Source organism: Lolium rigidum, chromosome 5, assembly GCF_022539505.1.
Source record: "Lolium rigidum isolate FL_2022 chromosome 5, APGP_CSIRO_Lrig_0.1, whole genome shotgun sequence".
NCBI lineage: Eukaryota > Viridiplantae > Streptophyta > Magnoliopsida > Poales > Poaceae > Lolium > Lolium rigidum.
The window spans coordinates 230,859,754-230,871,914 of record NC_061512.1 but is presented as its reverse complement, the minus strand read 5'-3'; the positions used below and the strand labels follow the sequence as shown (position 1 = coordinate 230,871,914).

Sequence of the window (12,161 nt, the reverse complement as noted above, 5' to 3'; positions counted from 1 at the left end):
GTGTGACACTCGCAAGACAATAGCACACTTACGGATCAAAGGATCTTGTAAACTCATCTTCGTAATCCTTCATGAATATTAGATCAACAACATATTCTAACTTGGCGCACTAGATCATAACTCAACTAGAACTGGATCGATCACTCATGCATGTATGAATTACAACACATAGATGAATATATCATTAAGATCAAAACTATGTTCAATCTTACAAAAGAACAAACTATGGAGAGAGCAAGAGATGGGGCGTTGATGGAGATCACGGTGATGGCCGGCGCGCACAGCTTAGTGTACTTCCAATTTGAGCCTTGTTTCTTGAGACTCTGAAGTCCGATCTATGCATTTATAACACTACACCTTGGACTGCCATGTGTGACAAATAGAAGGTAACTATTGTTGGTGTTTTTCCTGTAACTTGTGTTACACCATTGTTAGTGTTTTTGTTGCCACTTGATCTTGTACTTGCAGTAATACTTGCTTTTACTATGTAGTGCTGATAAATGCTGCCAAACATGTGTTCCCCGATTCAGAGCATATGTGCCAGGCACATGTGGAAGAACTTCCAACAATTATCCAGAGGAGATGTTCTAAAGAACCAACTATTGAGGATTTCTAGAAGCACTACTGTGACCAGATTTGAGGCCAACATGTAAGCAGTGAAGGTTTTAAATCCTCAAGCATGGGCTTGGTTAAATGAATTGGATCCTAAAACCTGGGTTAGGGCTTTTCGGAGTGATCTACCAAAGTATGATATCCTTCTTAACAACAACCGTGAAGTTTTCAACAAGTTTGTACCAATACATTTTCTACTTCTATCCTTGTACTTGTGTCCTTGTACATACTTGTTCATGGCAGATATGTATTTGGTCACATAGATATATCCTAGAAGCCAGAGAACTCAATGTCTTGTCTATGTTTGAAAGAATTAAGGCCCATATCATGAGTAGACATTACAGCAAGCAGGAGGAGGAGGAGAAGTGGCCAGGTGCTATCTGCCCTAAGATAAATAAGAGAGTTTTGAATCATGTGGAGGTATCCAACAATTGTTATGTTGATGGAGCAGGGATGGTTTGTTTGCAATGTATAACATGGTCAGCTCATCTGGACTACATTGTTGATTTGAAGGCCAAGACATGCACTTACAGTAGATGGCAACAATCTGGAATACCCTACCTACATGTAGTTTCAGTAGCCAGGAAGGATGGGATAGATCCACATTCAATTGACATGCACAAGAGGGCATATGCCAAAATTGTTTATCCATGCAAATACTTATATGAATGTTGTTCATGTGTCCGTTGTCTAGCATTGTGATGGGCTTGACCTTGATCCTTAGGCCATTTTATTTTCTTTCTATTGTTTTCCTAGACCAAGGCTTCACTCAAAGTGGTAAGACTCACGATAAAAATCAACCTAAAGAGTTAAAAAGGAAGAAACATCAAAAAGCTGGAGCTATGCGGAAAATATCATTGTAGAGGCTTCCCCTACTGTATTACTTTAATTTTTTTGGAAACTCAGGAAAGCTCACACATATAAGAAAAATGATGAAAAACATGCTGATGTTCCAATTATGTACATAGATTGTTTTCTTGAATTCAGTTCTTATAAAATAATAGTGTTTGTTGAATTGCTCATTATCCTTCTTAAAATTTCTGAATTTTGTTTTATTAATTTCCATCTTTCTAAGTTTGCTGGAAAATTATTTCTTCAGATATGCCTTTTTCAACAAAAAGAATTGATTTGCATTCAGTTTTATATTAGCATTTAATTTTCCTTGTGGGTTCTCAGATTTGTCTTGTTTTGTTTTCCTCATCATTTTCCAGACATCTTTTTTGACTAGGCTACCACGCGTAGAAACCCACCGCCATATAATTGAGCATGGTGTTGATTTTAAGAAGTTCAGTTTATGGCCCAAGATGTATGCTATTGGAGTCAGCGACCAAATCTGTATTTGACTTGTTTTCTAGGGACCAAACGTGATTTATTTTTTCCTAATTATAATAGAAGTAACTATCCCTGCGCATTTTTTTTATAATACTGATGGTGTGTCAGTGTCTTGGTGAAACAAAATATCCAATAAGAATTCATACATGAACCAATATTTGACCTCCGCTACTTCGAAGCAAGTTTTGCATGTGCGATCACAGAATAGAACTCCCCTTTTCGAGGAAAGAAAAACAGAATAGGGAATGAGGTAGAAGTGCATTTGTGGGTCATCAGAGTCAGTAGAAGTGCATTTGCGGGTCATCAGAGTCCGGCACAAGATTTCTTCCCCCGCAGCAGTAGTTTCTGATCCTACATAGCTTTGTGCCCATTCTGAACCCCCATGCATCAGGAAGTGGATGCTGCAAAAGCAGGTCGAGATTTCTTGATGCTGTAACTTCCTGAGTCAGTCACAGGAGATAAGACTTGTCCGTCACACAAGCATCGGAACTTGGCTTTACCGCTGGGTGTAACAAGGCTGCAGCAGCTGCTGCAATACAGCTGGGACGGATCAATCAAATTAACCAATAGTTTTAGTGAAACAGTAACGCCATGAAGAGGCCGTCATGCTCAAGCTTTCTGCCCTTCCTTATATGGTCCGGGACTCGCGCATCCAGAATGCCTAGCTCGAACGAGCCAAACCAGAAGGCAGGTCGAGCGACATGAGCGGCAGAAGCGTGTCCATGAAACCGAGGAACCTCAGCGGCAAGCTGCCGCTCTCGGAAGACGCCGATCTTCCTGAGACGAGCCAGCAGAACGAGGCAGGAGACGGCGGCGGCGGTGATGACGGCGAGATTGTGCATTTCAGCCACCCGGAGCACCGTCTGGCGCCGTTCGACTTCCCGTACCTCTTCATGTGCATGGGCTGCAGGGAGTACGGCGCCGGCAAGCGGTTCATGTGCCAGATCTGCGGCTTCCAGCTGCACGACTTCTGCGCGCTGGCTCCTCCGTCGCTCCACGACCACCCCTTCCACCCCAAGCACCAGCACCTCCTCTTCTTCGACAAACCAGGTACCATGTCGAGGTCGTAGTGGTGACTACGGTGGACGCATACCACGACTTAACGTGTAGGCCGGTGTCGTTATTGCATTGTGACAACCAGGTGGGTTCCTCCGGTGCAAGTGCGACGTCTGCGGCAAGGCCGTCAAGGGCTTCTCGTTCCGGTGCGCGTGCTGCAGCTTCGACGTGCACCCGTGCTGCGCCGCCATGACGCAGCGGATGGAGTTCCCGGCGCACTGCCACCCGCTGCTGCTCGCGCCGGACTCGGGGGCCGCCGGCGCAGGCGTGGCCACGAGCTTCGTGTGCCAGGTGTGCCGGAGGCGGCGGTCGGGGCGCGTGTACCAGTGTATGCCGTGCGGGTACTACCTCCACGCCAAGTGCGCCAAGGACATGGTGAACGGGCTCTACGAGCACGGCGTGGTGCCGCCGGAGAGGAGCAACCCGCTCGTGGCCGTGGCCAAGGTCACCATCAACGCCCTATTCGGGGTCATCGGTGGCCTCATCGAGGGCATTGGCGAGGGGATCGGGGAGGCCTTCGTAGAGAACATTGGCAGGAGTAGAGGCAGAAGCTTTAGGTGAATGAAGATGTAAATAAACATAATGTGTGTCGGTGTGTGTGCGGAAATGGACAGTGCTGTTCATCCCTGAATAAGTGTACCTGATATTTAAACTAAACTGTAGCTGATACGTGTAAAAGCTGCATCAATTATGAAAGAGTAGCTGAAACTTACATTTGTATGCTTACAAGATACTTATACAAAACTGTAGCTGTTACATGTACTACCTCTGATCATGTTTAATCGACGCGGAGGGTAGCTAAATACGATAGGAGGGAGTAGCTGAAACTTACCTTTGTCTCCAATCTGGCAATCTCTAGCTACCAATGAGCAGGTGTTCAAGGAAACATGTGAATGAGGTCATGTTCTGGGCTGTTGGACCATCGACAATCCAACTGAGCATAATGCAATAAATATAACATACACAGGTAAAATAACATACCACCACACCAGATATATATATATATATATATATGTCCAAAATAAATCTATAGATATTATTATGTTCACTTTAACGAATATGTCGCCACCATCCGATAAGTCTAGCACAATGCACTCCCAACACAATCTATACGGTAAAATAAGTACAGTAACGGCATCCACGGTTCAAACAGAAAAAATAAGCCATGTCTAGGTAGATCAACAAAGTTCCCCGCAAAACAACTGCCGGATTTTCTATCAGAAGCCACCTCCACCTCCCTACGGTTGTGAGCAGAACGCCTCGCCATCCATTGGGAGTAGTACTAACTAGTTCAGGAGCCAAGAAAATTTAAACCGGGGAGGTTTAAGGATCTGCCTGCAAGGATCAACGCAACAACCGCTAGGGCAACCGCAACTCCAATGAAAACATAATGCTGCGTTTTCTTTCTGAACTTGTTTTTCAGGGGATCGGGCATAGGCTCTAGCTTGTTTATCTGCTTCACTGCCCTGTTAGTATTCCTCCTTGGGGGTGCTTGTTGAGGAACCTTGGAATCCCTAGCATTTTCGGATGAATTACTTTCAGTGTCTGGTGTACCTGTAGCTGCAGAGCTGCCCTCGCCATTACCACCTGCCAAGCCTGCTGGCACTGTGACAATCTTATGGATCTTCTGTTCTTTCCTCTGCACATGTTTGATAATAGGATATACAATTAATAATTCGTTGTGGTGGCAGCATGGTCTATTAAGAAAGATTGAGCGCTTAACATGGAAGCACAAAATTGTGAAACATACCTTTTCCCTCTCCTCGGCTTCCTTCAGTAATCTGAACTCAATTCTTTCCTGAGCCTTTTGTGCTTGCCTTTTCTTCCTCTCAGCAGCCTCCTTAGCTTTGGCCTTCTGCTCCGACACAATTCGTTCCCTTTCAGCTGCCCTCTGCTCTTCTATTTCCTTATCCTTCCGTGCCAACTCCTCATCCGCCTTCTTTGTTAGCTCCAACTCCTCAGCAGGACGACGGGCCTTTTCCTTTTCAATGTGTTTTACATCTTCCACTTCTGACACTGGAGCTGTAGTTATTTCTTTCTGGGATGAACTACCAGCTGTCTTTGATTTGACCTGCTTATGGATCTGGGTTGGTGGTAAAACTGGAAATGAATCCTCTTCTACAGGAACTACAACTGCAGCAGACTTTTCAGGTGCTTCTTTTGAAGTTGCAATGGGCATGTTTGGGCTTGAAGCAGTGAGTTGAGATGGATTGTTAGGTCTTCTGTTGAAATTGTTCCTGGGAATGACTGGACGATCCTCTCCAGGGCCAAGTAATCTTCCATCATGGGTCTCAAGTCTCTTCAGAGTGCTAAACTTGTTTGCTTCAACATACATCCTGCGGAAGTCATCATCTTTGTTCCACATCTCCATAAAGTTCTTTACCTGAAAGTGAAAGAAGTTAAAAAATACTGATCAAACATAAGAGCATCGTATTATGGGAGGATCAAGAAACAACAGTTGTAGTTCAACGACAATTTGAAGAACATAAGGAATGAGCCATCACGATATCAGTCATCAGAGGTATGACTATGAATATTATGAATTTGTAGGAACTTCACACCGAAAGAACCTAGTAGATTCAAAATAGTAGATAATTGCTTACGGTATACGACTAGCACTGCAGCACATGATATGTAAAGAGATAGCAAAACACAAATGATGGTTGCATGTGTCTATGAAGTTGACTAATTGGCTCATAGCACATGGAAGTTGACCACCTTCAGCAACTAAGACATCAAAACCAGGGACAAATATTGATCCTACGAAATGCATCACCGAGATAATGTCAGAGAGTGGTTGTGTGGTTTACCTGATTATTACAATATGCCTCAAGTTTATCCTTGTCAGTAAACTTGCTCACCTCATCGCGGTCTGTCATGTACATTCTGAAGTACTTGTTCTGAAATGCCAAAAAGGAGAGAGGATTTTCAGTTTTTTAACACAACTAACGAGAAATACTACAGAATATCTTCTGCATAGGTGGTCACTAGCACAGTAGAGAAACTTATCTTCCTTGCCTCCATCACTAAGGGAGACAGAAAATATAGTAGCATATTCCAGACATCAACAGTAAAGGTGCATGACAGAGAGCAGGGTAGGAGCCACTCTATTTAAACTGATGGCACTAAATAAAGAGTCACCTTACTTCCACATGAAGTCAATCTATCAATCAGTATAATCACGCATGTTTGAACTAAGCCGATATTGGGTTCTCACCCAGGTTTGTATAGTAGTTGGGCTTTCTCGATATTTAAGAAGGCAATATGCCTCCATTTTGTGGATGGTGGAAAACTTTGGAAACAATAACTGACGACTTGCCAGTTTTGTTTATTTAGCATAGAAATATTACACTACAAGCCTCCTGTAAATACAAGAAGCTTCTTACCTTCTTGGTTGGTTCCGTTCTCAGGGCAGACCAATTCTTGTAGGCCTGTTGACGTATTACATTGGCAGCATTCAATTCATCAATTATTTTTCCCAGAACTGCTTTTTCATCTTCATACGAAATTTGAATCTTTTTTCTGTTCTCCTCAAGGGACTTCAGATTCTTTGAAAGTAAATCTGCTTCCTTCTTCAAAGTCTAGAAAAGAGAACATAGGTGTCAGTATGAAAATTGATGTAATTCAGACTGAAGAAAACAAGGTGCTGCTTTAAGAGAAAGACCTTATGTTGCTCGTGAATGTGATCCTTTTGATGGAATGCTTCACTGATTTCAGCCTTTGAGCCCAGATTGGAGCACACTTGCTTCCTTTGGGTTTTTAGTTCATTAATCTCTTTAATGAAAAGCTTCTCTTGTTTCAAAGAAATGGTCTCATGTTCCATAGTCCTCTCTTTCCTCGCAATCTAAATCATCAGAATATTTATTAGATAAGATGCCAGATTGAGAAACAGAAGAACATAACATGAGAAGGAAAATAAACTGAATACACCAGCGCAGAATTCTTACCAGCTCATCAATTTCTTCAATTGAATTTGCTTGATTCAACTTCCCAATCACTGAACGTGCACTATCTAGACCATTCCTCTTATCAACAAAAGCAGCTCTCGCTTCACTCTCTTCTTGCCGTGCTGCATTAAATTTGTCTTTATACCCATCAACAATAGCCTGAAAATGTTAATCCAAAAGTCAGAAACAAGCTAAGTAAGGAAAAGTGGAATGAACGTTAGGATGCCTATTACCTTCTGGTTTTTCCTGCGAACATTAAGTGCATCTCTTTCTTGAGTCAGGCGATCCAGATGAACTTGCGCCTCCTGTACTCTTGCCCAGACGTCATCACCAGCAAATCTTGGAACCTTTACTATGTGGAACAAATTCGGTGGCCCAATGAACTTTATATATCCCTTGTGACTCTTATCAAGATCCATAGGTGAATCAGTGGAGTCTTCAGCAATCTTCTCCTTGCCTTTCTGTGCATTTTTGTCATCATTCTTGTGCTCCACTGGAACAACTACCCCGTCAATAGATGAAGGTTCCAATACTGTTGCACAATAACTAGGGTAAGCATTCATACTTTTAGAAACAACTATAATCATCATTAACTTTAAGGACAACATTAAAATTAAAGAATCAAACAGGGTAGCCAGAGAAAAATGATTGCATACCTTCCAAACATTTGGTTTCAACTTCTTGAGAAGATATATTGCATGCATTTATATTTTCCACATCTTTACATGTCACATCTGACGAGCCCATCTCCTGGGCTGAGCAAGGAGCCTTAACTCCAGGTTCCAATGTTTCATCTGAAAGGCGAGGACCTTCAATTGGAGAAACTAGCTCTTCACAAGTAGCTGATGCATCGAAGATCTCTGGATGGTCACTATTCGATTGGTAATCTGCAGCCAAATCATGTGATTCGCCTGTTTGACAAATGTCACTAGCTTCACGAACCACGTCAGATTCATTTCCTGTAGCCGAAGAGGGCTTAACCTCATCTACTACAACAGCTTTATTGTCACCAAATGCAACAGGTTCACCTTGATCAACAGAAGCTTCGCTAGATACTTCAAGAGATGCATCACCTTGTTTACATCTAAGTTCAGCGTCATCAGCCACAGCAGTTCCATGTTCCTCAGTAACACCAGATATAACTTGATCGACAGTGGTGCTAGATACTTCCTGAGAACTACACTCCATTGCCTGTACATGGTCAGAAGTTTCCAATTCAGTATCCAGGCTAGCATTGTTGATGAAATCAATGGACCTTGGTTCATTATGAACAGTAGAAGCTGCAGGCACATCCAACCGAACAACGTCAACAACCTCCGTCTCAACCCCATTCCTTGGTTCTGCCTCTAACACAACATTGTCAGCTTTATCAGCTACACCAGCACCAGGTAATTCGAACTGCCCTTGCTTTCCAGTCTGTACAGAAGAATAGTCATTCAGAGCTAAATGTGCATCATCAGGGCAAGCATGTTCGTTTACCTCCTCCTCGACTTCGCCTATTGAATTCTCGTGCGGTGGCACACTCCTGTCTTCCAATGCAGACCCAAGATCTTGTGTTTGAACGCTGTCTGATGTGTTCATTTCCACGATGACAGCCTTCACATCAGAAACTGGCGTGTTTCCATCATCTGCAGCAACTTCTACCTGGACTTCTTGACCCCCATTAAGTTCAACAACTTGATCTGGTTCAGATTGTTCTGAATGAAGTATGCCAGGAGAGACATCATTCTTGACCAATTCATCATCTTGCACTACTGGTTCCCTTACATTCCCAGTAATTACACACACCCCAGATTCAGCAGGAATGGCTTCACTTATTCCCTCCTCGGCAGGAGGTTTCGCTTCCTCATCAGATGTGACAGCAACAACCTGACCATCATGCAAATCTCCCTCACTATCTTTTCCTATTACGGCTTCCGTTTCAACAACACCAGAGGCGACTTCGCCCTCACCCTCATCAACCGCAGTTTCAAGCTCTGCGGAAGTATTAAGAGTGTCCTCAGCACAGCCAAGGCCATTCGCAGCAACTTCCTCTTCTACAGGTCCCTTGTATGCTCCACAATTGCTTCCATCTGACACTTCAGGCTCAGCCTCCAGTGCATCTGACTGTTGCTCTAAGCCCCCATCAATGTCAGACTCAGGAGCAGATGTGCAAGAATCAGCAATTGGCTCAGCATGGGCATGTCCGTTGCTCCCATCCTGCTCCACCAATTCTGTGACAGCAGACTGTTGATGCTTGCCCTCATTGAGGTGAATCACAGGCTCAGTAGCAGTTACACATGAATCAGCACTCACGCCAGCATCATGCTGTCCATTCACCTCAGAAACACCTGATCCATCTGTGCCCAGCTCCTTGATTTCAGCATCAATCTCTTCTTCTTTGCTTTGCTCGCCACTACCCTCAGACTCCAGTACGATGGGATCAGACTCTGATACAATGGGATCAGACTCAGCCTCTGTGGGGGTATCATCCGGACTGCTGGACTCCAGAGAAGCACTCGCTCCATCCTGCTGTTCTTCAGGAGCGGCAACATCAGAAGGAGCACTTGTGTCCTTTTCGACCTCCTTGCCCAATACGATGGGATCAGGCTCAGCCTGTGTGGGGGTTTCATCCGGACTGCTGGATTCCAGAGAAGCATTCGCCCCATCCTGTTGTACTTCAGGAGCTGCAACATCAGAAGGAGCACTTGTTTCTTTTTCGAGCTCTTTGTCCAATACGACGGGATCAGACTCAGCCTGTGTGGGGGTATCATCCGGACTGCTGGATTCCAGAGAACCACTCGCCCAAACCTGTTGTTCTTCAGGAGTGGCAACATCAGAAGGAGCACTTGTTACTTTTTCGAGCTCCTTGCCCAGTACGATTGGATCAGACTCAGCCTGTGTGGGGGTATCATCCGGACTACTGGCCAACTCCAGAGAAGCATTCGCTCCATCCTGTTGTTCTTCAGGAGCCGCAACATCAGAAGGATCACTTGCCTCCTTTTCCTCGAGCTCCTTGCCCAGTACGATTGGATTAGACTCAGCCTGTGTCGGGGTATCATCCGGACTACTGGACGATTCCAGAGAAGCATCCGCTCCATCCTGTTGTTCTTCAGGAGCCGCAACATCAGAAGGATCACTTGTTTCCTTTCCGAGCTCCTTGCCATCAACTACAGAATCCAAAGCAGGTGAGGCGGAATCAGCACCATCATCGGCATGGTCAATTCCAAGTTCAGCCGATGCAGCCTCTTCTCCGCCCAGCTCTTCCCCCTGCTCCCTCAGTAGTCCATCTTCAGAATTGTCGCCCCCCTCCGCTTTGCCTTCGCCCACACCATCCTCGGACTCCACAGCGGCCGGGCCACCATGCCCGTTGGAAGACGGAAGCCCGACGGTAGTGGCGTCGGGAGCGCCCGATTCCCCACCGTCGTCGGCGCCGTGATCTCCGCCCGCGCCCGCGCCCGCGCCCGGGGCTGCATTGGGCGGCGGCAGATCCTCCTCGTCGGAGCGGGAGTCCGCCTTCTCGGAGCAGCGGTCGGAGAGGCCGTCCGAGTCGCCGTTGACGATCACGAAGGGGCCGCCCACCCCCTCGCGCTCCTCCGCGGGCCTCTCCCCCGCCGCCGCCTTCGCCGCCGCGAATTCCGCCTTCGGCGCCTCGCCGGCGCCGTTGCACGCCGTCGTCATTGCTCCAGAACCGCGGATCACGCCCCGATCCTGCACGCCAGAAACCGAAAAACAGCGCCGGTCCCGTCAGCCCGCGCCGGATCACAGATCAAGGAAGAGAAACAACCCACCACGGGAAAAACGAAAACGAGAACGAGACCTCGCAGAGATTTAGAAACCGAAAAGGATCTCGGAGAACACGGGGCACTTACAACTCAGGCGCGGATCCGGTGAGAAGAAGCTTCCCTCCGCCGTCTCTCTCCCTTCCGCGCGGCGGCAGGGCGGGGCGGTGGAGGAGGAGAAGAAGAAGCGAGGATCGATCGGAGCGCGGCCGCGATCGGCTGCTGCGGCGAGACGGATCTGTCTCTGTGTCGCTCGCCGCGTTGCGTTCTGTTTTGCGCTTCGTTTTGTTTGGGTTTTTGGGATTTTGTTCCTATCAGATCTCTACTTGTACTCGTTGGTAGGCTACTGAGCAGCAGAGTCCATCCTCGGGGCGTGCTTCCAGCCGGATGGATATGATGATGACTCGATCCCAAACAAACCAGGCTCACTTTTTGTCCTTGGAAAGATCAAACGGAACAAACTCTAGGGTGATGATGCTATTTCCTATGGCTTTTGAGGGTCTATTTGCAAATTTGCATCGAGTTTGTTGTAGGCTTATATTTGGAGCAAGATGGTTTTGTCATCCATGGTGTGATGGGGCTTTTGTAAGAGATGATGATAGTTAACCTATGCTCCCAATAATTTTGCATTTTTTGAAAAACAAGAACATGAGGACCGTTGATAAGCGCGCGAATCCGATCAACGGTTACTATTAAGCGATCCTTAAATTATGCCCTCGAGAAATTGTGTTTTCAAAAGATGATGACCGTTGGTTAAAGCGTGGGAAACTAAACAACGGTTACCCTTAAGTTTGAAAAGTCACCCTAGTCCCGCGCTTCCCCTTCTCTTTCACCGTGCCTTTCCCTCATTTCCCCTTTCGACGTGTGTAGAGCTCGTGTGGGCGCTAGATATTTGAAGTCCAACCGTATCGGGGTGTTCCTTTATGTCCGGATCTTGTTGCTAAATGAAGCGGGATGGCGTGCAACAATAGGTTCATGCTATGAAACAATGAAAGAATCAACCGACAATTAAGAGGGTCTCGAGTCAACGGATACCCTGAGATTCACAAGTTGTAGACACCAAGCATCTGGCATGTGCTCCTCTATTCGCTTTATCTTATATTTCTCTTCGAGCTTGTGGGGAATTCGTATGACTATGAGTGTGAGGTATTTAGAGTTGTGCCATGTTTAAGTGTTCCTGGAATTTTGCGCTTGTTTGGTTTGTTGAGCAAAATAAGATGATATAAGCAACAATATGAGGTTTTTTTAAAAGGTAGTTTTCTTATGCACCATTTGTAAACCAAGATAGTTCCTAATGTACATGTAAACTCTTGGCCAGGAAATTGCAAATGTTGAAGATCTTATTTTATCTGCATCATCATGCTTTCTCTAAATTTGGTGTGAGTGTGATATTGGGATAGATTTATGTCCGAACATTTACAAAAGCTCGTCTCTTTTGAATCGTGAGATGGTG

General features: G+C 45.5%; 1 protein-coding gene across 1 annotated transcript; it reads right to left on the bottom strand.

Annotated features, from left to right (window-relative positions):
- Positions 1-4,011: 4,011 nt before the first annotated feature.
- On the bottom strand, positions 4,012-10,403 carry LOC124657208 (microtubule-associated protein futsch; the record flags this gene model as incomplete). The annotated part of the gene is made up of 8 exons (XM_047195794.1): positions 4,012-4,639; positions 4,751-5,383; positions 5,811-5,900; positions 6,387-6,581; positions 6,665-6,844; positions 6,948-7,106; positions 7,181-7,479; positions 7,604-10,403. Coding segments are annotated over 8 exons (4,704 nt in total), but the record flags the coding sequence as incomplete, so codon positions are not given.
- Between the last annotated feature and the right edge of the window lie 1,758 nt (positions 10,404-12,161).